Raw genomic sequence first — 23,213 nt, forward strand, 5'->3', positions numbered from 1 at the left:
GACGCCAAAAGAGCACTTCGTCGGGTTCAGCTTGAGGCAGAATTTGTCGAGGTTGTCGAAGGTTTCCTTGAGGTCCTCGATCAGCGTTGTCCCCTTTTTTAATGTTATGAAGACATCGTCGATGTACACTTGCATATTTTTCCCAATCTGTGTCGCCAAACACTTCTGCATCATCCTCTGATATGTTGCTCCCGCGTTTTTCAGACCAAAGGGCATTGTTCTATAGCAAAACACGCTGTAAGGTGTGATGAACGCTGTTTTTTACTTCATCTTCTTCTTTTAACCTGATCTGGTTATAACCAGAATATGCGTCCAAAAAGGAAAGACGTTCACATCCTGCCGTGGAGTCGATAATTTGGTCGATCCTCGGGAGGGGAAAGTGATCCTTTGGACAATGTTTATTGAGACACGTAAAGTCGACGCACATGCGAAGGACCTTAGTGTTTTTCTTCGGCACCAACACTGGATTTGCTACCCATGTGGCCTCTGTGTGCAGCTCTTTGATAAAACCAGCTTCTCTTAGTCGATCAATTTCTGGCAGCATAGCCTTGCGGTTTGGTTCCGAAAAACGTCGCAAAGGTTGTTTGATTGGTCTCGCTAGTGGATCCAAGTTTAGGTGGTGCTCGGCAAGTTCCCTGGGTACTCCTGGCATGTCAGCTGGACACCATGCGAAGATTTTCCAGTTCTCACGGAGGAACTCGACGAGCGCGCTTTCCTATGCGAGGTCCATGTCGTTTGCGATGGATGTCGTCTTTTTCGGGTCTGTCGGGTGAATCTGCACCTCCTTAGAATTTTTCTCAGTATTGAAAGTTGATTCTTTATTTGGCCTTCCAACGTCTGGCAGCACGTCGTAGTCAGTCATGAGCCTTGACGCCAAATACTCAGCTTGCATCCCGAAAGTTTCTGATATTCGATGAAAATCCTTATCACATTTATCGGCTAGGGCGAAGCTTCCTTTGACTGTGATTGGTCCCTTAGGTCCAGGCATCCTCCACAACAGGTACGTGTAATGTGGTACCGCCATAAATCTAGCATATGCTGGTCGTCCCAACAGAGCGTGGTACTGTGACGGGAAATCTACGACTTCAAACTCCAACTTCTCGATCCTATAATTTTCTCGGGTCCCAAACTGAACGTCGAGATTAATCTTCCCCAGCGGATAACTTGGCTTCTCCGGTGTGATACCGTGGAATCTCGTGTCTGTTGGCTTCAGGTTTGCTAGGGATATATTCATCTTCCTTAATGTATCTGCGTACATAAGGTTTAAGCTGCTGCCGCCATCTATAAATACGCGAGATACGTCAAATCCTGCGATGATCGCTGGTAGTATGAGTGCTGACTACCCTGGTCGAGGAACTTGCTGTGGATGATCCGCTATGGTGAAGCCGATGTCTTGCCCTGGCCAATTAAGATACTCGACTGTTGGTGGAGGCATTTTTTCTACCATAAACACCTGCCGCGAGATTACTTTCTGAGCTCTATTGGATGGCCTTCCCTTCTGAATCATCGAGACTGCTCCGTTAGAGTTAGGATCAACGTAAGGCGGTGGTGCTGGTGCTGCCGCTATTCTGAGCTGATGTCGATTGTCGTCCGTAATCGCGGGAGGAGGTGGCAAGTGAATCTCACTCCTGGGTTCTCGAGGATTTCTCTGTGCCGCCTGAGCATTAGCATGCCCTGCATACCTTAGCATTGCCGGAAATTTCTACAATCCTTTTGCAGATGTCCTGACTGCCTTTTTCCGTTGCTGTCGAGGAAAAAATGCATCTGGCACGGCCCGTTCATCATCTCTTCGGGAGACACGAAGGGCCTCTGGAACCTTGGCCCGCTATTTTGCCTATTGTTTCGAGAGTCATCTCTATTGTCGCCTCGTTGCTCTTTGCTTCTCTGGTACTCATCTCTATTGTTTCCTCCTGCGCTTGCTCGGAAACCAGCCGAGATTTGTCCTGGAGCATCATAGCTCGAGTACTGCCGAGGAAATCGTCGCCCTGGTTGATAATTTCGACCGCGGTCTTCCTCTGGCGATCTATGCCATTTGTTGTGAACATCATCTTCTCCATCTGCCCATCTATTTGCTGTTTCCATTAACGCGGATACTGTCTTTGGGTTGGTCCTCCCCAAATCCTCGACAAAATCTCCACGCCTGATCCCTGCGACAAACGCATCGATTGCTCTCTCGTCAGATATATTTTCTGCCGAGTTTTTGATGATATTCCACCTTTGGATATATTTTCTCATTGGCTCGTCTGGCTTTTGTCGGCATGCTCTCAGCTCTTCTAATGACGCAGGTTTTTTACATGTGCATCGGAAGTTCTTGACGAACACGTCCTCGAAGCTATCCCAGCTGTCGATAGATCCTGGAGGAAGTTTCTTTATCCAAGATCGTGCGGCTCCACTCAAATGCACCTGGATGCTTTGCATAGCTGTTGCTCTGGTTCCTCCTGTGAGTTTCACCGTCTCGAGATAATCAACTAGCCAATCCTCTGGATCTTGAAGGCCGTCGAATTTCTTGAAGTTATCGGGTAACTTGAATCCTGAAGGGACTCGAGTTTTTCGAACTCTCCTTGTGAAGCATGGCAACCCACACATATCCTCATCGTTTAGCTCTGGGGACTGCCGATGTTCCCTTCTGCTTTGTCGCGCTCTGTCGACCCTTGCTTGTGCTGCCGTGTCCCTTGCTCCACTTGGTCCTTCGGGAGCTCCTACTGTTGCTGCCGCAGGTCGTGGACTATTTTGCCTTGCTGTTCCTTCGGGAGGTGTTGATACAAACGCCATCCCCATGGCTCCAACTCCTGCCATTGCCATGTTATACAGTGCCTCCCTTGGATCTCCTGGTGGTGGCCTGGATGCAAGGATGAAAGCTTGTGTCGCCATATACCCAGCTTCTGGTGTCTTGGGGATGATGTTCCCTCTCGTGTCTATCGACATAAAAGACATGTCGAGGTTTTGAACCAAGTGCTCTCTTTCTCCTTCAGGTACGTTTTGCAACCTTGATCTTGCTCTGTTCCGAGCTTCCCTGTGGCTATCACCCGAAGTTCAAGATTGTCGACTCAGCTCTGCCCTTCGCCTACTTGATGCAGAGGCTGCCTCCTTTCTTCTGTTTAGCTCAGCTGTCTGTTTTTCCAATTCCCTTGCAGCTCGTGCGAGCCTATATTGATATGCTTGTAATTCTTCTGGCGTGGCTGTGGTGGCCATTGGTTCTAAGCCATCCATAGCCCTTGCGGCTCTATCCCATGCTGCTTGCGGAAGTTGGACTCTATCTCGCGGCTGTGGCCCGATATATTTATTGCCTAGGCCTCGTCGCAAATCAGAGGGATCAACGTATGGATTTCCCAAATCGTCGAAAGCCTCAGATGTTTCCTCCTGATCACGACTTGGCTCTCCGATAACATAAATCTGATGATACTTTGTATTTAGATCTATGTTGGGTTTGGTGACACCATCATGAAGATTGGCGAAGACCTTGCCCACTGTAATAGATTTGTCGATGAAGTCGTAGTTGTCGACACTGCTTGAGCCATCTCTTATATAGGAGTCCGTAGATGACTCAAACGACATGTCGCTGAAGATCTTGGCAAGTTTTTCTCTTTCCCTGGTGCTGATGAAGCGTGACGACGAAGTTTCTTCCTCTCCTGATTCGGTTGACGATGTATAGCTTGAAAAATCGGAATCGACCGCCGACGATCCCGACGAAATCGGAATTTCGACACGATACGATCCCTCTTTCTCGACGCGAAAGTGAAATCTTCCGAACGTCATCTCCATAGGCTCCTCCAGATACGCATATGCATCCAAACGGGAGGGCGGGTGAGGAACAAAATCGACAAGACCAGTTGCGATCTGTTTACCTCGATCCATCGCGTTGCTTGTGGTTGATGAAGTCGACGATCTTGAACGTGCCATCGAGATCGGATCCTTGACACCTCTAGTTCCCACAGACGGCGCCAATTGACAAGGTATTAACTTGTCATTGCCTACGGGTTGTAGACTAGGGTTTAGTTGGAAGTAGAGGGCAAGTAGATCTCGAAGGTTTCAGCCGAAAAGTACTCGACGATTATGAAAACTAGGGTTTGAGAGACAATGATTCGATGCTTTCTTTGTCCCTCGACTCCCCCTTATATAGGAGGCGGAGCCGAGGGATTCGTATTGTACAAGTTACAGAGTCCGGGAAGGTTTCTAACTCATCCCGCAAGATTACAAATAATGCTTCCTATTACAACTCTAACTTTCCTTAACAATATCTTGGGCTTCCGAATCTTCTTATTCTTCGGGTAGTGGGCCTTCAGTAAACCCCGGGTACTATCTTCGGCAGGCCCATTGGGGATGCCTATGTCACTTGACAAAGAAGATGACTGGGAGTTTGCGTACCTACTGCATGTGACTTGTGCTCACTGAAGTGTGGGACCTCACGCATGGGCACCACACGTAAGTGACAGACCTGTTGGTGTAAAATCTCGGTTTATTGTTATACTGCATTAGTACGAAGTTTCCTATGGATTCAAGGGTAGAAAAGCCAAGTTAACTCATTTATTTACATGACATTATTTTTTCCATGAAGCAAAGTTAACTCATCTATCAATTGGTACATTTTGGAGTGACTAAGAAGGATCTAGGCTTACTTTTTCATTTTCATGTGTTAACTTGTTTAAATCTTACTCAAACCTAGGATTTGACCAAGATTCAAATGGGCATAAAAAATCAAAAATATCAAAAAATAAAAACCAAAGCACATAGTCTTCTTATGTCATATAGTAAGCATTCAAATTGATAAACAAGGTCTAAACATATTCAAACCAGGCAATCATGTATCTACCCCCTAACCCTAAACTTTGTCTGATGAAGTCAAGCATGAAGAGAAGTGGGTTTGGGTTTGAAACATGGAAATTTCAAGAACCTCTCAAAAGCTTCATTTTAGAGTTACTAATACTGATCCAGGCTTACCTTTTCATTTTAATGTTTTAAACATGTTTAAAACTTGGTCAAACCTAGGATTTGACCAAGATTCAAATGGGCATAAAAATTCAGAAAAAATCAAAAAACCAAAGCACATAGTCTTCTTATGTCATATAGTAAGCATTCAAGTTGATAAACAAGGTCTAGACATATTCAAACCAGAAAAATCATGTATCTACCCCTAACCCTAAATTAACTTTGTCTTAGGAAGTCAAGCATGAAGAGAAGTGGTTTTGGGTTTCAAATCGAAAAATTTCAAAAAACCTCCCAAAAGCTTCATTTTAGAGTGACTAAGAATGATCCAGGCTAACCTTTTCATTTTCATGTTTTAAACTTGTTTAAATCTTTGTCAAACCTAGGATTAGATCAAGATTCAAATGGGTATAAAAATTCAGGAAAAAAATCAAAAGAATGAAAAACCAAAGCGCATAGCCTTCTTATATCATATAGTAATCATTCAAGTTGATAAACAAGGTCTAGACATTTTCAAACAAGAAAAATCATGTATCTGCCACTAACCCTAAACTATGTCTTATGAAGTTAAGCATGAAGAGAAGTGGTGGTTTTGGGTTTCAAACAGAAAAATTTCAATAAACCTCCCAAAAGCTTCATTTTAGAGTGACTAAGAATGATGCAGGCTTACCTTTTCATTTTCATGTTTTAAACTTGTTTAAATCTTTATCAAACATAGGATTTTACCAAGATTCAAATGGGCATAAAAATTCAGGAAAAAATCAAAAGAATGAAAAACCAAAGCGCATAGCCTTCTTATGTCATATAGTAAGCATTCAAGTTGATAAACAAGGTCTAAACATTTTCAAACCAGAAAAATCATGTATCTACCACTAACCCTAAACTATGTCTTATGAATTCAAGCATGAAGAAAAGTGGTTTTGGGTTTCAAACATGAAAATTTCAAGAACCTCCCAAAAGATTCATTTTAGAGTGACTAAGAAGGATCCAGGCTTACCTTTTCATTTTCATGTTTTAAACTTGTTTAAATCTTGGTCAAACCTAGAATTTGACCAAGATTCAAATGGGCATAAAATTCAAAAAAATCAGAAAAATGAAAAACCAAAGCACATAGTCTTCTTATATCATATAGTAAGCATTAAAGTTGATAAAGACGGTCTAGACATATTCAAACCAGAAAAAACATGTTTGGATTAGAAATGGAGTTGTTTGGGCTACCTTTGGGGTTGTTTTCTAGCTCTTTTTGGACGACCGGTTGCTAGTTGGAGATTGTTCACGTTTAAGCCAAAAGCTCCATTTTAAATATTTTAAACTTATTCAAATTTGGTTCAAATTTGAAAGACATACAAGTTATAGTACACATTTACATGTTCACACATACTGCACTAGATGATAACTCTATAGTTTGAGGCCATTTGGATGAGGTCGAAAAAATGCTTGGATTATAAATGAGGCTTTTCGAACCCCGTAGTTGTATTTTTTTTGAACTTGATCTGTAGTACTGGGCAAAACCCTAGTTTAACCTATTTAATTATAGATTCGTAGGTCGATTTTTCTACTTTTTTATTATCTATACCTAATAATAAAGGAGCTAAGGTTTCTGCCAAAATTTTGGTCCAACATTTTTTTGGACCGTTTTGCCCTCCCACCAAATCGCATAATACACATAAATGCCACCATACCGGTTCAGTTTATACCGATCCAAATTTTCCTCCGTCCGTCGACTGCCTTGAGTTATCCTCATGCCATCATCCCGGTCTCCTCTAGAACCCACCTCCAGGCCATCCCCGCCCCTCTCCTCCATGGCCGAGCGAGGAGTCACCCCCGGCCTGCCTGCTTAGCCTTAACGACTCCGGCCTCGCCCGACCGTGAACGCCGGCATGGCACCCGCGCCTCCCAGGTTCAATCGCTGGTCCGTACCCGCTGCCAGGTAGCGTGCTGCCATACGTTCCGTTGATTCACGCAGGCCCTGGACCAAGATACGCCGCACAGGTTTCGATGCTGCATCGCGATGCCGGCCCTTCCCCGTTTCCACCGGATTGGGATACTGCGATCGACAGTACACCCTGTTCAGTACCAATTTGTCATCGCGCGCGAGCTTCGGAAGGTCAACCATGGCGGGAGACCATGGGGGTACATCTCGAGTCTGTGGGCCACTTCGCTCTCGGGCGAAGATGGTCCAGTCTTCAGCAGAGCGCGAGACGCTTCGCCCGTGAGCTAGGGAAGCTCGGTCATTGCGGGAGGCCGTGGGAGGACGTCGCTTTCCGGGTGGAGGAATGGGGATGAGATTCTCCCGGCTGGCCGGTGACCGGCCATGCGCGCCTTGGGAGAGTCCCTGGCAGGTTTCTTGCGTCGGTGAGGCTTTGGAGCACGGTGATGGTCGCACTGCTCCTCTTGTATGTGTCCAGTGTGATTGTTTGAGCACGCATGAGAAGTGTTCGTGTAAATGCCCGAGTGGCTGTAGCTTGTTGCTAGCCTATGTTGGTTGATAAGCAACGAACCATTGTCCCACGCGGAAGTGCTTAGCGACTTGATCCTGCTCCCGATAATGCTAGCTGGCCGCGCCACACGCGTGCTGACGAAGCCCGTAAAACTAATAATGGTGATCAGGGGAAAGTACAGATCTCCCCTTGGATTACCCCTGGATATCAAAGACAACAGCGCCTCGCAGCCTCAAGGGCCGTCATACAACACTTTCTTTTTGACTATAAATTCCATCCCCAAATGGCATATAATGCACCATCACAAGACGCCATACCGGTTCAGTTAAAAAATCATCTCGAGCGGACCTGCATGTTTCGTCCGAACTTTACGTCCATCAATTGTCAGTGGATGATGTGGATCAACTGTTACGGCCAAAATAAGCTCAAAAAAACGTTACGGCCCAATCGATGCAGTGTACCAGCCCATAAAGAAACAGATCCGTCTGATGTACTGCATCGACCCACAAAGAACTCAGGAATTTCATCTGTTGTACGAGGATATCTTCTATATTCAATAGTCCCACCTTGCTTTTGAAGACTAAATCCCACCCATTTATATACGCAAGCAGCCTCCGGATTATCACCAAGCAACAACATTGTTGTTTGGTCAAGAGATAATGCTCACGAAGGAATTAAAATTCCAGTCGGAATGATATGTGCAAGAGATAATGCCCGGAAGGATATGTGCAAGGTGCTGGCTTCAGAGAAATGATTGGCTGGAAGTATGCCCGGAAGGAAAGGAGGATGGAGGACCTATGCCGGAAGGGCTATGGAGGTAGAGGGTAGCTCCTGCAAGGAGAAGAACCGAACGACAAACACGGATGGATGGAGGAATAGCTCTGGTCTCTATGAAGTTCGGAAGAGGAGGGCGAGCTCGCCGTGACACAGGCTGAGATTCTGGTGTCCGGCCTGTTAAATTTCAATGTGCATGCAGATTTGACTTGTGAACTTCCGCACGAAATCAAATCCACTTTCATCTAAAAAAAGAAACTATAATATGGTGTCATTTTGTGTCAATTAATCAGGACACGTTTAGGAAACCTTAATTTTTATTTTATTTTATTTGTCACTATTTTCGTCCACATAGACGCCGGCTGATACAAAAGTAATAAACATCTCCGTCCTTTTCAGATAGAGCGTATTATAAAAAAAGGATGCGACGTAGATTACCCATTTTTATCCGCATGTCTCTGCTTTCACTATTCCTTGGCTCGAGAGAGACTAAAGCCTAAGTCTTCGTGAAGTGGCTAAGTCGGATATGGCACCGCAAGGATCAGATCGTGCTAGCGCTCGTATCTGTCTGAAGAGGCATGCAAACGAGTCGATGGCGGTGTGCCGAACCACCATACAGTTTTCTCCCGTCGCAACGCACGGGCATTTTTTGCTAGTAAGTAATAATATAGTAAACCTTAACAACTTCGATTTTTCTTAAATTTTTTTATTTAGTTTTTACCTATTTGCCATGCTGACACGTGTTTTACTGTGCCAATTACTGTTTCGTGTGTACTTCTGGGGGTGCCTTGCAGTTTGTGGCTATTTCAACTAGGCATGGTTTTTATGTAGTGTTTACTTCTGGGTGTACATAGTCATTTGTTCTACCGTTACATGGTGGGACCCGGATGTGTGGTAAAGCGGTACCGTGGTCAAAGCGGTGGACAAAACACCCACGATTCCACAAGCTAAGCTGTCGTTTCGCCTCTCCATGTTTTCTAGACGGCTCAGGCTTTTTCTGCTTGCCGACCAACGCACAGCCACCGCCGAGGAACATGAGAGGAACATCACAGGGCAGGCTGCCGTGCGCTCGCCGGCCGCCGATGCCGCTCCCGCCTCAGTCTGATCGCGCTGCCGCTAACAAGGCCCTACAGCAGGCTGCTCTTTGCTCCATCGGGCAATGCCGCCATCGCTCCGACTTCGTGCGACCGAGCACCGCCGCGGAAGGCCATATGGCAGGCCGGCTTTCTCTCTGTCCGACTCCGCGCCGTCTCCGTACGACCATAGTCAACCTTCACAAGTAGGGGTGTCCTCCTCCATGCTCGAGGGCACCGTGTCCCCTGTTAGGAAATATGTAAACGTGGTCGTATGTGACACGTATTAAATTAGGAGAGTCCTAGTTATATTCATGTATTGCCTTACACGGCATTGTGCCTAATATATATACACGAGAATGAGGCCCTCGGTTGTATCCGAGTAGCCCAAAGTCTACCTGATCATATTCAGTTTTCACATGGTATCAGGCCGGCTCTTCCGCCGAAAACCCTAGATCGCTTCTCCGTCCGATCGCCGCCGCCGTAACTTGCCGTCATGGCGTCTTTATCCACGACGCCGCCACTGAATCTTGGCCTCCCTCCGCGTGAGCTGCTCACGCGGGACAATTATCCCACATGGCGCTCGCAGGTTCTCCCTGCTATCCGTGGCGCGATGCAGCTCGGTCTTCTCACCGGGACAGATCCTGCGCCGCCACCTGAAGTCATCGATATCCCGGCTGACAAAGACCACAATGTTCCAGCCAAGATGAAGATCAACCCTGACTATGCGTCATGGATCTCGAGGGACCAGATCGTCCTCTCCTATTTGCTCCAGTCTCTTCATCCGAAGGAAGTTCTCCCGCATGTTCACCGCCTTGAGACCTCTGCCGGTGTCTGGACGGCCCTCGAGGAGATGTTCTCTGCTCAAAGCGAGGCCAAGATCGATAATCTCCTAGTTGCTCTCGCCAACACAAAGAAGCTGCAGATGTCAACCTCTGAATATCTTGCCAAGATGCAAAGTTTTGCTGACGAGCTCGTGGCCGCTGGTCATCCTCTTTTGGATCGACAGCTTGTGTCTTACATATTGGCCGGGCTTGGCAAGGACTATAATTCCCTGGTTGCTGCGTTAGGCGTGGACCCCCTGGAGGGGGGCGTGGGCGTGGCCGTGGCCGTCGTCGCACAACCCCCTGGGTCGATGTCACATGCCAAATATGCGGCAAAGAGGGCCACTACGCAAAAGATTGCTGGTCCCGTTACTCACATGAAGATGACTATGGTGAGAAGGAGGTCCATGCTGCTTACGGTGTGGATACAAATTGGTACCAAGACTCGGGTGCCACACATCATATTACTGGAGAGCTGAACAATCTCGCTCTCCGGGACACATATCAGGGCTACGACAAGGTCAACACTGCAAACGGACAAGGTATGAGTATTGCACATATAGGTCATTCAATCATTCGTAACCCTGCTCAAAATTTTCATCTTCGCAATGTTCTACATGTTCCCAATGCCTCCAAAAACCTTCTGTCTGTACATCGTTTCACTTATGACAATAGGGTCTTCATAGAATTTCACCCCTTTTTCTTTTTGATCAAGGATCAGGTCACCCGGAGAATCATCCATAGAGGGAGATGTGTTGGCAGCCTCTACCCCTTGATATCTTCTCTGGTGTCGTCAAACTCTTCCAAGCAAGCCTTTGTTGCTGCCAAGCCGTCCCAGTCACAGTGGCACAGTCGTTTAGGTCATCCATCTTTAGTTATTGTTAGGCAAATTTTGAGCAAGAATAAACTTCCATGTGTTTTAGATAGTAGTAGCTTGTCAGTTTGTGATTCCTGTCAAAGGGCCAAAAGTCACCAATTACCTTATCCTATATCAACTAGTGTGTCTACAGCACCTCTGCAATTGATTTTCTCTGATGTATGGGGTCCTGCACCTACTTCTGTTGGTCGTCATGATTACTATGTAAGCTTTATTGATGACTATAGCAAATTTACATGGATCTACTTGCTTAAACATAAATCTGATGTTGCTGCTGCCTTTGTCTCTTTTCAAACCCTCGTTGAACGCAAATTTGATAAAAGAATTCTAGCTGTCCAATCCGATGGAGGGGGCGAGTATGTCGCTCTTCAATCACACTTCCAAAAACAGGGTATCTCTCACCATATGTCCTGTCCCCATGCACATCAGCAGAATGGCTCTGCTGAAAGAAAACATCGCCATATTGTTGAAGTAGGTCTTGCTCTTCTTGCTCATGCTGGTATGCCACTAAAATTTTGGGATGAAGCGTTCCTCACTGCCACCTACCTTATTAACATGCTTCCCAAATTCTTCGAGTCATAAACAATGATACTCCTGTTCATCGACTTCTTGGTAGCCGTCCCAACTACACATCTCTTCGCGTGTTTGGCTGTGCCTGTTGGCCCAATCTTCGTCCATATAACAAACGTAAACTCGCATTTCGATCCACACAGTGCATCTTTTTAGGCTACAGCCCACGTCACAAAGGTGTCAAATGTCTTGAAGTTACTACCGGACGAGTCTATGTCTCTCGTGATGTCGTCTTTGATGAACATGTCTTTCCTTTCAAGTCTTTGCATCCTAATGCCGGTGCCTTGCTTCAAAAACAAATTCTTCTTCTTGACCCTTCTCTTCGTAATTTTGAGGAGGGACACGGAATTGATGACTTATGTGTTTCTAATACTCATGCTACTGACCAATCTGCTAGTGTTGTTCCTCAGGTTGCTAATGATGCAAAGATGACAAAACAATGCAATGCGAAAATTTCAGCCAAAACGCTGCATCCGATCGCTCATACGGCTCCTTTGATTTTTCGGCAGAAAATGACAACAGCACAAGATCCGAGGCTGATTCTCTGCAGCAATCGCCTTCGGGATCGGCGCCAACAGCTGACAGCAGGCGATCTGTCCCTGCTGCCTCGTCCAGCGCGCCAGGGGCGCACTCCCCCGCCAGATCCCCTGCCGAGTCGACGTCGTCCGGATCCTCTGCGGCTGATTCCTCACCGTCCTCGGCCTCGCCTTCGCCCGCACACCACAGCGGATCCCCACTCTCATCCACCGACACCGCCAGTCAGGTTGCTGGATCCTCTGCACCGCCTACGGCTGCAGCTCAGCCTGTGCCCCCACCAGCGCGTCCCTCTACACGCGCATCTAGAGGCATTGTCAAACCAAAGGAGTACAAAGATGGCACTGTCCGCTGGCTCCTTTCTGCTACTTCTGAAGTTCCAACCAGCTTACCGTCTGCGCTTGATGACTCGAATTGGCGACAGGCCATGAATGAAGAGTTCAATGCTCTTATGCAGAATAAAACTTGGAGGCTAGTACCCCAGCATCAAGGTACAAATATTGTTGACTGTCGCTGGATATACAAGATCAAGCGAAAAGCAGATGGCACTATTGATAGATACAAGGCTCGTCTAGTGGCCAAAGGGTTTAAGCAACGGTATGGTATTGATTATGAGGAGACTTTCAGTCCAGTTGTCAAAATTGCAACTGTTCGTCTTGTTCTGGCACTTGCTGTTTCTAGAGGATGGAGTTTGCGACAATTGGATGTTAAGAACGCGTTTCTTCATGGCGTTCTGGAAGAGGAAGTATATATGAGACAACCTCCTGGGTATGAAGACAAACAGAGACCACATTATGTCTGCAAATTGGACAAAGCTCTATATGGTCTGAAACAGGCCCCTCGAGCTTGGTATTCACGGTTAAGCTCAAAATTGGTCGCTCTTGGTTTTGTTGCCTCTAAGTCTGACACGTCTTTGTTCATCTATCGAAAGCGTAGTGTCACCATATTCATGCTCATCTATGTGGATGATATCATTGTTGCCAGCTCTTCTCAGGATGCTACTGATGCGCTACTAAGGGATTTAAGCAAGGACTTTGCTCTCAAAGATCTTGGTGACTTGAATTATTTTTTGGGCATTGAAGTTCAGAAAGTTTCTACTGGCATTGTTCTCCATCAAACAAAATATGCTAATGATATATTGCACCGTGTTGGCATGACAGATTGTTCAGGTGTTGTCACGCCGCTCTCCTCGTCAGAGAAGATCACTGCACGTCAAGGCGACTTACTGGGTCCAGATGATAGCACTAACTACAGAAGTATGGTTGGTGCCCTACAGTATCTTACTCTCACTCGGCCAGATATTTCTTATGCAGTCAACAAAGTTTGTCAGTATCTCCATGCACCTACTACTGCTCACTTGACTGCTGCTAAGCGTATCATTAGGTATGTTAAGCACACCATCACAGTTGGACTCACAATTGCGAAGTCCCCTTCTTCCATGGTTAGTGCTTTCTCCGATGCAGACTGGGCAGGGTGTATTGATGATCGCCGATCCACTGGGGGATTTGCTGTGTTCTTTGGACCGAATTTGATCTCCTGGAGTGCTAAGAAGCAAGCTACAGTCTCTCGGTCAAGTACAGAAGCGGAGTATAAATCTGTAGCAAATGCAACAGCTGAGATGATTTGGGTTCAGTCTTTACTCGCTGAACTTGGAGTTAAGTTGACACAGAGACCCTGTCTTTGGTGTGATAATTTGGGTGCAACATATTTGTCAGCCAATCCTGTGTTTCATGCTAGAGCAAAACACATCGAAATTGATTTTCACTTTGTTCGAGAACGAGTGTTAAGGAGGCAATTGGAGATACGTTTTATTTCTTCTAAAGATCAAGTAGCTGACGGTTTTACGAAGCCACTTCCCTCTCGAGCATTTGAAGACTTCAAGCATAATCTCAACTTGACTAAGTTGTGATTAAGGGAGGGTGTTAGGAAATATGTAAACGTGGTCGTATGTGACACGTATTAGATTAGGAGAGTCCTAGTTATATTCACTAGATGACCTGTTGCGCTATCGCGTAAATGACACAATGAGTACATGAGAGAAATGCCTAAATCAAAATAAAAAAGCGTATTAATAATATGCTAATGGACGCCAACATATAGGATGCTATTTTAACAATTAATTTGTTTTAGTGCTTAAATCTATATCTTTGGTGATGTTTCATGTCTTTACTTGCTATTACTTATCAAATATGACGTATATTCCTTATCCCTCTTAATTTTCCAGAAAACCTGTTACGGTACCACGCAAATGGAAAAATAAGTATGAGCCGTTAACCATGTGCTTCCAGAGCAGACAATCACTACCAAGAGAACTTTCAGTTACTACTGTGATGGGAGAAGTACATTTGGTCGTATATGCACAGAATTAAATATTCACTTTTCTAAAATAACATATCCTGCCTTCTTTGGTTATTTTCCACAAATATACCACATTTGAGGATTTTTCTCTTCATCACTACATATACAGATCTTCAGTCTCTTGCATTCCCAAATAATTGTTACAACTTCTGGAGCAAGCCTCCTAAAATACGAAGTAATATTTTGAGAAAACTGCAACTCCGAACTCAACTATATCCCCATCCTTGAGCTCCGTTTTGAGGATAACACATGCTTTCCATTGACCAAAAGCAGTTTCCCATCCATGCCCATTCTTTTGAGGCAACACAAGTCTCCATTGGTTACTTATAAGCATTTGTATCCTGCGAGTAATTAAGAGAATCAAATATGATCATAAATGTAAGACCACAGTTTCTAAATACCCAATTTAACACACATGAAGTCATGAAACAATTACATAATCAAATATCATTGCATGTCTTTGTGAACAAAGCAAAATGGATAGGAGTATGAGCCTATAATGTCCCGAAAGTCAAATGCTTAAAATGAAGTAATTAAAGAATTGAACCATAATACAAACATGTATGCCTGTTGTACATCAAACAATTTTACTATCATTGGTGCTTCTACTGGAAAAATGATTCATTTAACTTCGTTAACTACCTTCTACCATTATCTCTGGCTGGTCCCTGCTAGTGGTGGTCTGATGGTCATTGCTATGAAGAAATTTCTCTCCTGAAAAAAGAATGACAAATAAACATTAGCAACTGGACATGGAGTGATTCAGATTGGACAATAAATTCCAAATATATAAACAACTGCTTCATTTTTATACTATGTTATTTTCCATCTTTGTAGCTAGGACTAAAGTATAGAATTCAATTTATTTGCTACTTATAGTCAGCTAAGTTTAAGAGTTAATAAAATGTATCTGCCACATGGCTTTTCTTCGACATTCATGACATATTATTACCGGCAGTCAACAAGTTCACCGGCCAAGCCTTAACAATAGAAGACGAGAATATATTATAAACGCAAAAGGTAGAACATATGCACAAAAAGAGAGGAGCACAACGAAATAACAGCCGTAACAGAACAATAAGACCAGTATATATATTGAATTTATCTACTTATTTGTGCAAGCAAGCAGAAGGTCTACCATCAGATTACTCATAACACACTACTTCAGAATACACCACAAAGAAGTGTCGACGTCAGATTACTCATAACACACTGCTTCAGGTTTATGCGTAGCTGAAGTGGACACACGAATGCATTGCACAAAAATAACACCTTGACACTTCAATTTAAAGGACATATCAACAGACGAAAAATTGAACTAAGCATTATTGGTTGTCAACGTCTTTGTATTGAGAATACAGCGAATATAGAAAATTAGCTTATCCGGAAGCTAACACATTAATGTTATTTCCTGTATGTTAGTGTAATTCCAAAACTTGCCTTTCCAGATAAACTCAAATTGCCATTTTGTTATTTAGGCTTATCTAGTTTTCAATTGTACCTGTACTATAACCAACTTCATCCTTTGAGATTTACTGTTGTGCAATATTAGAACACTCAATTCAGATATCGTTGGCTCTTGCAATGTCAAATTTCTCATCAGAATGGAGGACCTTTGCATACTCTCATGGTGTGACAATCTACAAAATAGAAGTAACAAATTATTTAACAATAGTAAAAGGTAAAAGATGATAATCAATAAATTCGAAGTATGGAACTTTTTTCCTTAAGCTGACATTACCTATTGACTATTTTCAAGTTTAATATCAATGTACCAATACATATTTCAGACTGCAAAAAGAACAATTAGCTATGGACTGTAGTTTTAGCAGAACAAAAATATTTTGGTGTGTTCTCTTAACAGAACAATGAAATTGGACATCAAGAGTACTGAGAGGCTGGGCCTCATGAGCCAGACCCCAGACGGTATGTACTGCAGCGCCCGGTCTATTGACATCGGAGTCCAATTAAAGCAAGTAAATTCCATCATTACTAAATGATCCATAACTATTTATCCTTAGATTTTAGGTATTGTTTTAAAACAAGTGTGAAATGCTCTAGTAGAAGAAAAATGCTAATTAAGCAACACTAAAATAGGCATGTTGTTATGGTGACCATAGGTCCTTGAGTTTTCTTATTTACCAAGGAAACCAAATTTAGAAAGGATGAATAAAAGAAAAAGTGGGCACCTCAGTCTCTTGCAAGCCATACAGTCATCCACAGATCATTCCTTTCTGCTACATCACATCACTATCCATAATAAATATATTAGAATGAGAAGCACTGACTAATGGTATGAACATACAGCTGCTATCTACGATAATTATCATGGTAAAATATTGCATATTGGATGGCAGTTTATCAGTTCGATATGCATTCATATGCTATTGCAAGTTCGTAACTGAAGAAGGGCAAGCAAATCGAATTGAAATCGAAGAAATCGAGTACATAAGTAGCATTCTTTACTGTAAGGATCTATCATTGGTAAGCAATATCAAAACATAGATTTTTTTTCTGAATGTAGAATTCAGTTTGAAAGATAAACTCATACCAATTTCAAAACTTTGAGCTGGAAGAACATTGTTGGGGGGGGGGGGCTAGATGCCAGTTTTTCACTTATTTAGCACCTTGCGGAAAGTGTCTGGTGACATACAATTAGAAGATGTTGGTTCAAGACCGATATTAAATATACTACGAAAACACAACAACATGTGTATTTACCTCCTAGCCTTGACGAAAGAAGAGAATGAGATCAACCAAAATATTGCCCTGCCAGCTGGATATCTTTTTTACTTCATAAGCCAAATGTCATCCATTAGGAAGCTGAAATCTGTTTCTTTAATTGCTCTGCCAGAGTTTCATCGCAGTTCCTTCAGCTAGTACTCTACAAAATCATGTAGTAGTAAAACAATAAACGGAAGGGCAAGTGAGCATGCTTTTTTAGAACCTCCCAACAAACATTTTTTAGTCGAAACATAAAAATGTTCTCGTAGAGAATAGTATGATTTTAGAACCAAAAAGTGTATACATCAAGACTTGAGTGGAGGAAGGTCTCAACCTTCGAGCTCAAGCAGAGCATGCCATTGACGAAAAGCTAAGCCACATATCCACCACTCCGCTCTAGCTTCACTGGCCTCCCGGTGGAAGAGAATCCTGGTTGGGAGGCCAGAAGCGCCGGCGGACCAGTCTGCATTCAAAGAAGAGCACAACAGCCTGCATTAGCGAGAGGGACAGTACCCTGACAACCATAATTTTCGGTACACCTGCCTCTGTGACAATATAACAAACAACAGAAAAACAAGAACACATTTTCTTTGGATTTTCCCATGGTAGTTAATCACTACTTGTACTGCATATTGAACATTTTCTTTAGGAGTACTCAGCAAATCCCTTATGTTTCTCTGGTAGAGAAGTAAACATCTACTATGTCAGTGAAATGGAGGAGGGGTGCATATTTGCAACTTAAAAGACAGGGAAATAACTCAAGTAAGCAGTTACAACGCAGAGGTTCAGTTCAGAAAAGCAAACGTTCAAACAGTAACAGAAAAATAGGACCTTACCTTGCGTCAACAGAACATGTAGTGGTCCATACACTGCATCGCAGGGAGGTTGAGGAAGCGGTCGTCCTTGATCCATCAACAAAAACACCGCACCTCTGCCTCCACCACTGCCTCCTCAACGCGATAACAAAACGAGCTGTGAGGCTGCATTCGTCCACCAACTGCCGTCGTCCGGCAGCCGCCGTGACCACCATAATCCACCTGTTGTACTCCTCCCGTGGATTCTTAGTGGAGAGGCTACCGCGAGAAAGTGTGACGAGGGCGGGCCCTGCCCCGAGGTCATATCCTTCCTCATCTCCGGCCATGGCCGGGTGGGCGAGCTCCGGCAAGGGCGAGCTCCGGTGAGGGCGAGTTCCACCAGTAGCCACCCGGACGAGCTCCGGCGCAGACTCCCTCCACCAGGCCCAAAGTGGCGAGCTCGGCACGCGGCCCGGCCGAGCCGCACGGCGAGCTCCGCCAGGCCGGCCGGCTCCCTCGGGCGGCGACGAAGGAGGTGTGACGAGGGCGACCCCGGCCGGACGAGTTGCGGCGCGGGCTCCTCCGTCGCACTCGTGGGCGACCTCCGCGCGGCTCACTCGCTAGGGGCCGGCCCGAGCAGCCGCGGCGCGGCGAGCTCCGCCAGGGAACGGGCAGGCGACCTCCGTCGCGGGCGAGCTCCGCCAGGGGCCGGCTGTGGATGGGCTTCTCAAGGCGGCGCACCGCCCGCCTCCGTGCCACGGCGGCCGTCCCGTCCGGCTCCTTCCCAGGAAGAGGCGGCGCGGCATCATTGGGAAGGAGGAGAGAGGAGAAACGAGGCTTGTGGAAGGAAAGGAGGGCTGGGGATTGGAGGATCTAGGGTTCACCCTTGCCCTGTGGAAAGGAGAAAGAAGGCGACCAAACGTGTGGTGCGTGCCTGCATCTCGCCGCCGGGCCCCGCACATAGCCAGGCCCACACGTCATGGACTATTTCTAAAGCTGGCCGAGTGAGAAAGGTCTTTACTGCATCTAACGGCTGGAGTGAAAAGCTGGAGGAAAATTTTACTGTGTAACCGAATTGAACGGGCCAGATGAATGTGCCCCTCAGCGTGGCCTCAGCGCCCGAGTAGTCTAGGAACCTTTATAAGTAGAATGTATTGCCTTACACGGCATTGTGCCTAATATATATACACGAGTATGAGGCCCTCGGTTGTATTCGAGTAGCCCAAAGTCTACCTGATCATATTCAGTTTTCACATCCCCCTGTCCCCCACTCCATCGGGTTCAGAAATGACGGCCGATTTGTCCACCTCCGCCCACCTCTCCTCTCCCTCGCCGGCGTGACAAATCCCTCCTCTCCCCTCTGAGGTCGCTGGCGGCATGAAGGAGCTCGGCGTCCTTTTTTTCCGGAGGAGTATGGTAGCTCGGAGGAGCACCTCGGCGCGTGCGTTCTCCTCTCCCTCAGGTGAGTCCACTCTTTCTCTCTCTGTGTGGGACACGGGATTGACCACGGCATCCAGGACGAGAGCGAATTGTGTCTCTGTTTCTTCCATGCCCTAACCTAGCTCTTCGCCAATTAGGTGTCCTCCTACGTGCTCCACTACCACCACCGGCCGGTGCGCCGCCGCGGCCGCTACAAGCCATGCGTGGGCCTTCCCCTCCCCCTGATTTCGCCTCCTCCCGCGCCCAGCGCCCATCTGTGACTTCTTGCCTCTTTTTATCGCATTAAGATTGCTTTTGATTTCATTGCGTTGTTGCCTCATACTGGGATGCTTTCTTTGATGTAGGTTGTTGTACGGATGGACGTCCTGCTGGTGGCCGCCGCCAAAGGCAGCGCCCTTCCGCGTCGCCTTCTTGGCCCGCGCGCTGGTGTTGGCGTCGCGGTGTGCAGTATCTTGATGTTGTCGCGCCTTCTGTTCGTGGTGGGAGTTCTGCTTCTTCCGGTGGTTTCAGCTTGGAGAAATTCGAGGACCGCCCAATCGACAAAGTAAGTTTTTCCTCGCTTGATTTGTGTATCTCTCTCTTCATATGTTATTTCTTTCTTTTCAATCTGCCGCTCATACCATTGCTCTGTTTTGATTAGTACCGTAGCAAGCTGGCTGCTGTAAATCGCTCTGGCCGTCCTCCCTGTTTGCCATCGCATATTTCGATGCATATATATGCATGTTGATAAGAAGACAAATATTTCTTTTGGCTACATGGCTCGCCTTCCAGTTTTGGTGTCAATATACAGTTTTCTATGCTGAAAATAAATACTTATGCGCAGGTTTAGAGAACAGCAAAGCAAGCTACCTTGGTGAAAGATGTGTTGAAGTCGTGAGTGAAAAATTCTTGTGCGTCTTGCACGCATCTAGAACTACGGAGATTGGGAAACATGCAAAAAATTATAGGAACTGGATTTTGTTGTTGTCCCCGTGAGGTACTAAACTCAAGACGCAGACTACTAGCAGACACTTGATTTATTCACTCTTACATATACATTAATATGGAGCCAGCTCAGTTTACTAAATATTTTTTCCATAGAAATTCAAGTTATTGCAAACAGTTTATGATTTCCTTTCTCTTCCTAAGCTTATTATAATACAACTTTGTAGATGGCATCCTCTGCTTTATATGATCATCATTATGTTCCTTTACAAGTGCTTAATTTTGTTCCCAAGCAAATACTACCAAAGTAGCTCTTATTTCCCCTTCTTTAATGTCATGGAAAAAATAGTTTTACAGGATCATCATAAAAAGGTAGACACAATGAATTGCGCCAAAATAATATTAATCTAAGCATCCAGAGCCAACCAAGTTCCGAGCTTCCTCAGAAGACACAATGTTCAAATCTTCCTGGCCATGTTGACAGATAGGGCAAGCATTGCAGAAAAGGTGATTTTATAAGGTGTGCACACCTCATTCTTACATATGCCCTTATGAGTCTTATATGAATAATGGGACTATATTAAATTGAAGACATTCTTCCATTTATAAAACCTACATTATTTGTTTCTTATTGCAGCTTGCTAATGAAGAGTCAACTGCTATCTGTGTAAATAAAAAATTCAGCCTTGGTCGGTATAAGGCAGGGAAACATAATGGAGGATTGGAGCCTATGTGCCAACAACTCGCATATATCAGTTCACAGAACAATTGAAGGAAGGCTCAATATATATATTTGAGATGTTTATCGTTGCTGAAGCATGAAGAAAGTACAAAATATCAGGCAATCTATACAGAATCGAGATTGCTGAACACAAAAAGATCCATGAGATTACTCTGCATCCTGACAATTTGGGGAGTTTGCATATAATGCACAACCATTTGGGGTTCCAGCGGCACGAATGGGAAACAATACTCTTGTGTCAGGTTTTTATCTTACATCACATGTAATTTATTGTCTATTTCATTCCCATATTTTGATCACTACGCAATATCCTGTCACTGTGAGAAGAAATACTAAGAGGAAATGGTAATTGGTGAGGTCATGTCATCGGTTCCTGTAGAGTAAGCAAAGAGGCAATCTTAGTTGTGGACAGCACCACAGGTCGAGCAGATTATACTCAAACTGCCATAGATGCCATATTGGATAAATAATGTGTTTTGGTGACCGATATAACACAAAACTCTCTAGGAGCTGGGAGCATTACTTCCATGTTTTGTGATCTTTGAGGTGATCATCGATTCCCATCCAACAGTTGGACCCGTAGCAGCTCTATGCCACCTCCTACTTTAGCCCAAAAAAAATGAACAATCTCCATTAGCTGATCTATCCAATGACACTTCAAAACTACTAGAAGATGAAAAATCCCAGAAGCTACTTACATTCACGAAAGATGTCATGGAGATATTCCATTGCCCGTTCTAGAGTTCATACTATCGTAGTACAATTGATGAAACTATAGATTTTGTGGAGTTATCGGTCTCACTTCTGAATCCTCTGATGTGTTCATCGATTATGCATAATGTTTGGCTCATATGAGTACTTCTTGTTTCTTCTATGTTAATGTTGGAAATGCAAGTGTTTCGCTGCATATTAATTTCCAGTCAGCCTGTGAACTTTAATTTAGGCAAGTAATTATTCAAAACTTTACTTGTGGTTTTTTGTTTTGGCTGATACAATAGAATTTAATTCAGTATGCAAATATACTGGGGTATTTGTGTTCATCAATTGGAGTTTCCTTCAGTTTCCGGTTATTGTCATTGCTCCTGGTTTCAGCCGTTACATGCCAACACTCCTCCTGAATGTTCCGTTTCCTACAGCATACCAGCCTATCTACTCCTACCTTTTCTCTTTAAGTTTGTAACCTAGATTTTAGGGAGCACCATGGAGAAACCAAACATCACACATCACCGACAACATTTCAATTTTCAGATATAACAGAAAAAACCGCCACACGAAGGTGACTAGTTAGCATTTCATGATTGATTACATGTTAACTATTGGATATGTTAGTTTTCCTTGCAGCCTGGAATGATTTTTGTCCAGAAACAACTATTTATGCAAGAGATGGGCTGAAGGAGACTTCTTTATCTCAGGATTAGCTTTACTTATTCAAGACGTTCTCCGGTTACATTCATTCAAGATGTTCTCCGGATAAAGTGTGTATGATTTCTTGAATCATGGATTTTTATTGTTTCGTTTATGTTCAATGGTGCAATGAAATTTGAGATGGATAACCCATACATGTACCACTTGCATCTACCCTTGCTTGGTAGATGATTTATTTGACAACCACGTCCGAATGATACTGAAAACGACGAATAAGCATCAGGAGGCACCTACTCTACACGTCAATTTACCCATACATGTACCACATCCACATTTATCTACACTTGTGCTTGGTAGATGATTTCCCTGACAATCCTAATACTGAAAACAATGAACGTTTAAGAAAACTATCCAACACACTCTAGAAAAATATCTATATTTCATTCTTCAACTTGCAACCACATTATGGGTGCGGCGTGCCGCCGCGCCATCTATTGCTAGTTACTATTACTATGCATCACTTGTGTGTTTGCCCGTCGAGTGAAACTCGGAGGAAGAGGGATCACTCGGAAGGAGAGAAGAAGGGAGAGCATTATGGTGTCTCCCCTTTTTCGGGTGATGATGTTGACTGTTGTGCAGGGTTTGTCAGTGCGCAGGAGGGGCGAGCAAGCGAGCGAGTCGAGCGAGGCCGATCGAGAATGAGAGTTTTTTTTGTGAGAGGGACAACCGAAGGATCCTGAAGGACCCAGAGACTTCTAATACGCATCCTGATGCATCTTCTCTTGACAAAGAAGATGGCTGGGAGTTTGTGTACCTACCGCACTTGACTTGTGCTCACTGAAGTGTGGGA

At 44.6% G+C, this 23,213-nt stretch overlaps 1 protein-coding gene across 2 annotated transcripts; it reads left to right on the forward strand.

Moving 5' to 3' along the window:
* Positions 1 to 19,083: 19,083 nt before the first annotated feature.
* LOC127295020 (uncharacterized) lies at positions 19,084 to 22,551 on the forward strand. Of its 2 annotated transcripts, none has more exons than XM_071819080.1 (6): positions 19,084 to 19,354; positions 19,470 to 19,588; positions 19,677 to 19,876; positions 20,156 to 20,308; positions 20,606 to 20,776; positions 20,894 to 22,551. In XM_071819080.1, the coding sequence occupies exons 1-4, from the start codon at positions 19,270 to 19,272 to the stop codon at positions 20,187 to 20,189; spliced, it is 438 nt and encodes a 145-aa protein (XP_071675181.1). In that variant the 5' UTR covers positions 19,084 to 19,269; the 3' UTR covers positions 20,190 to 20,308; positions 20,606 to 20,776; positions 20,894 to 22,551. The 2 variants fall into 2 exon arrangements, with proteins under 2 accessions (XP_071675181.1, XP_071675182.1); XM_071819081.1 differs by having other exon boundaries at positions 20,606 to 20,763.
* Positions 22,552 to 23,213: the final 662 nt, after the last annotated feature.

Source organism: Lolium perenne, chromosome 4 (genome assembly GCF_019359855.2).
Source record: "Lolium perenne isolate Kyuss_39 chromosome 4, Kyuss_2.0, whole genome shotgun sequence".
In the NCBI taxonomy this organism is placed as follows: domain Eukaryota; kingdom Viridiplantae; phylum Streptophyta; class Magnoliopsida; order Poales; family Poaceae; genus Lolium; species Lolium perenne.

Excerpts from the sequence above, each read along its gene's own strand:
- LOC127295020 (XM_071819080.1), top strand. The coding sequence starts at position 19,270 with ATGAAGGAGCTCGGCGTCCTTTTTTTCCGGAGGAGTATGGTAGCTCGG. Across the intron at positions 19,355-19,469 it reads TGCGTTCTCCTCTCCCTCAG|GTGTCCTCCTACGTGCTCCA; the intron begins GTGAGTCCACTC and ends TTCGCCAATTAG. Across the intron at positions 19,589-19,676 it reads CCCGCGCCCAGCGCCCATCT|GTTGTTGTACGGATGGACGT; the intron begins GTGACTTCTTGC and ends TCTTTGATGTAG.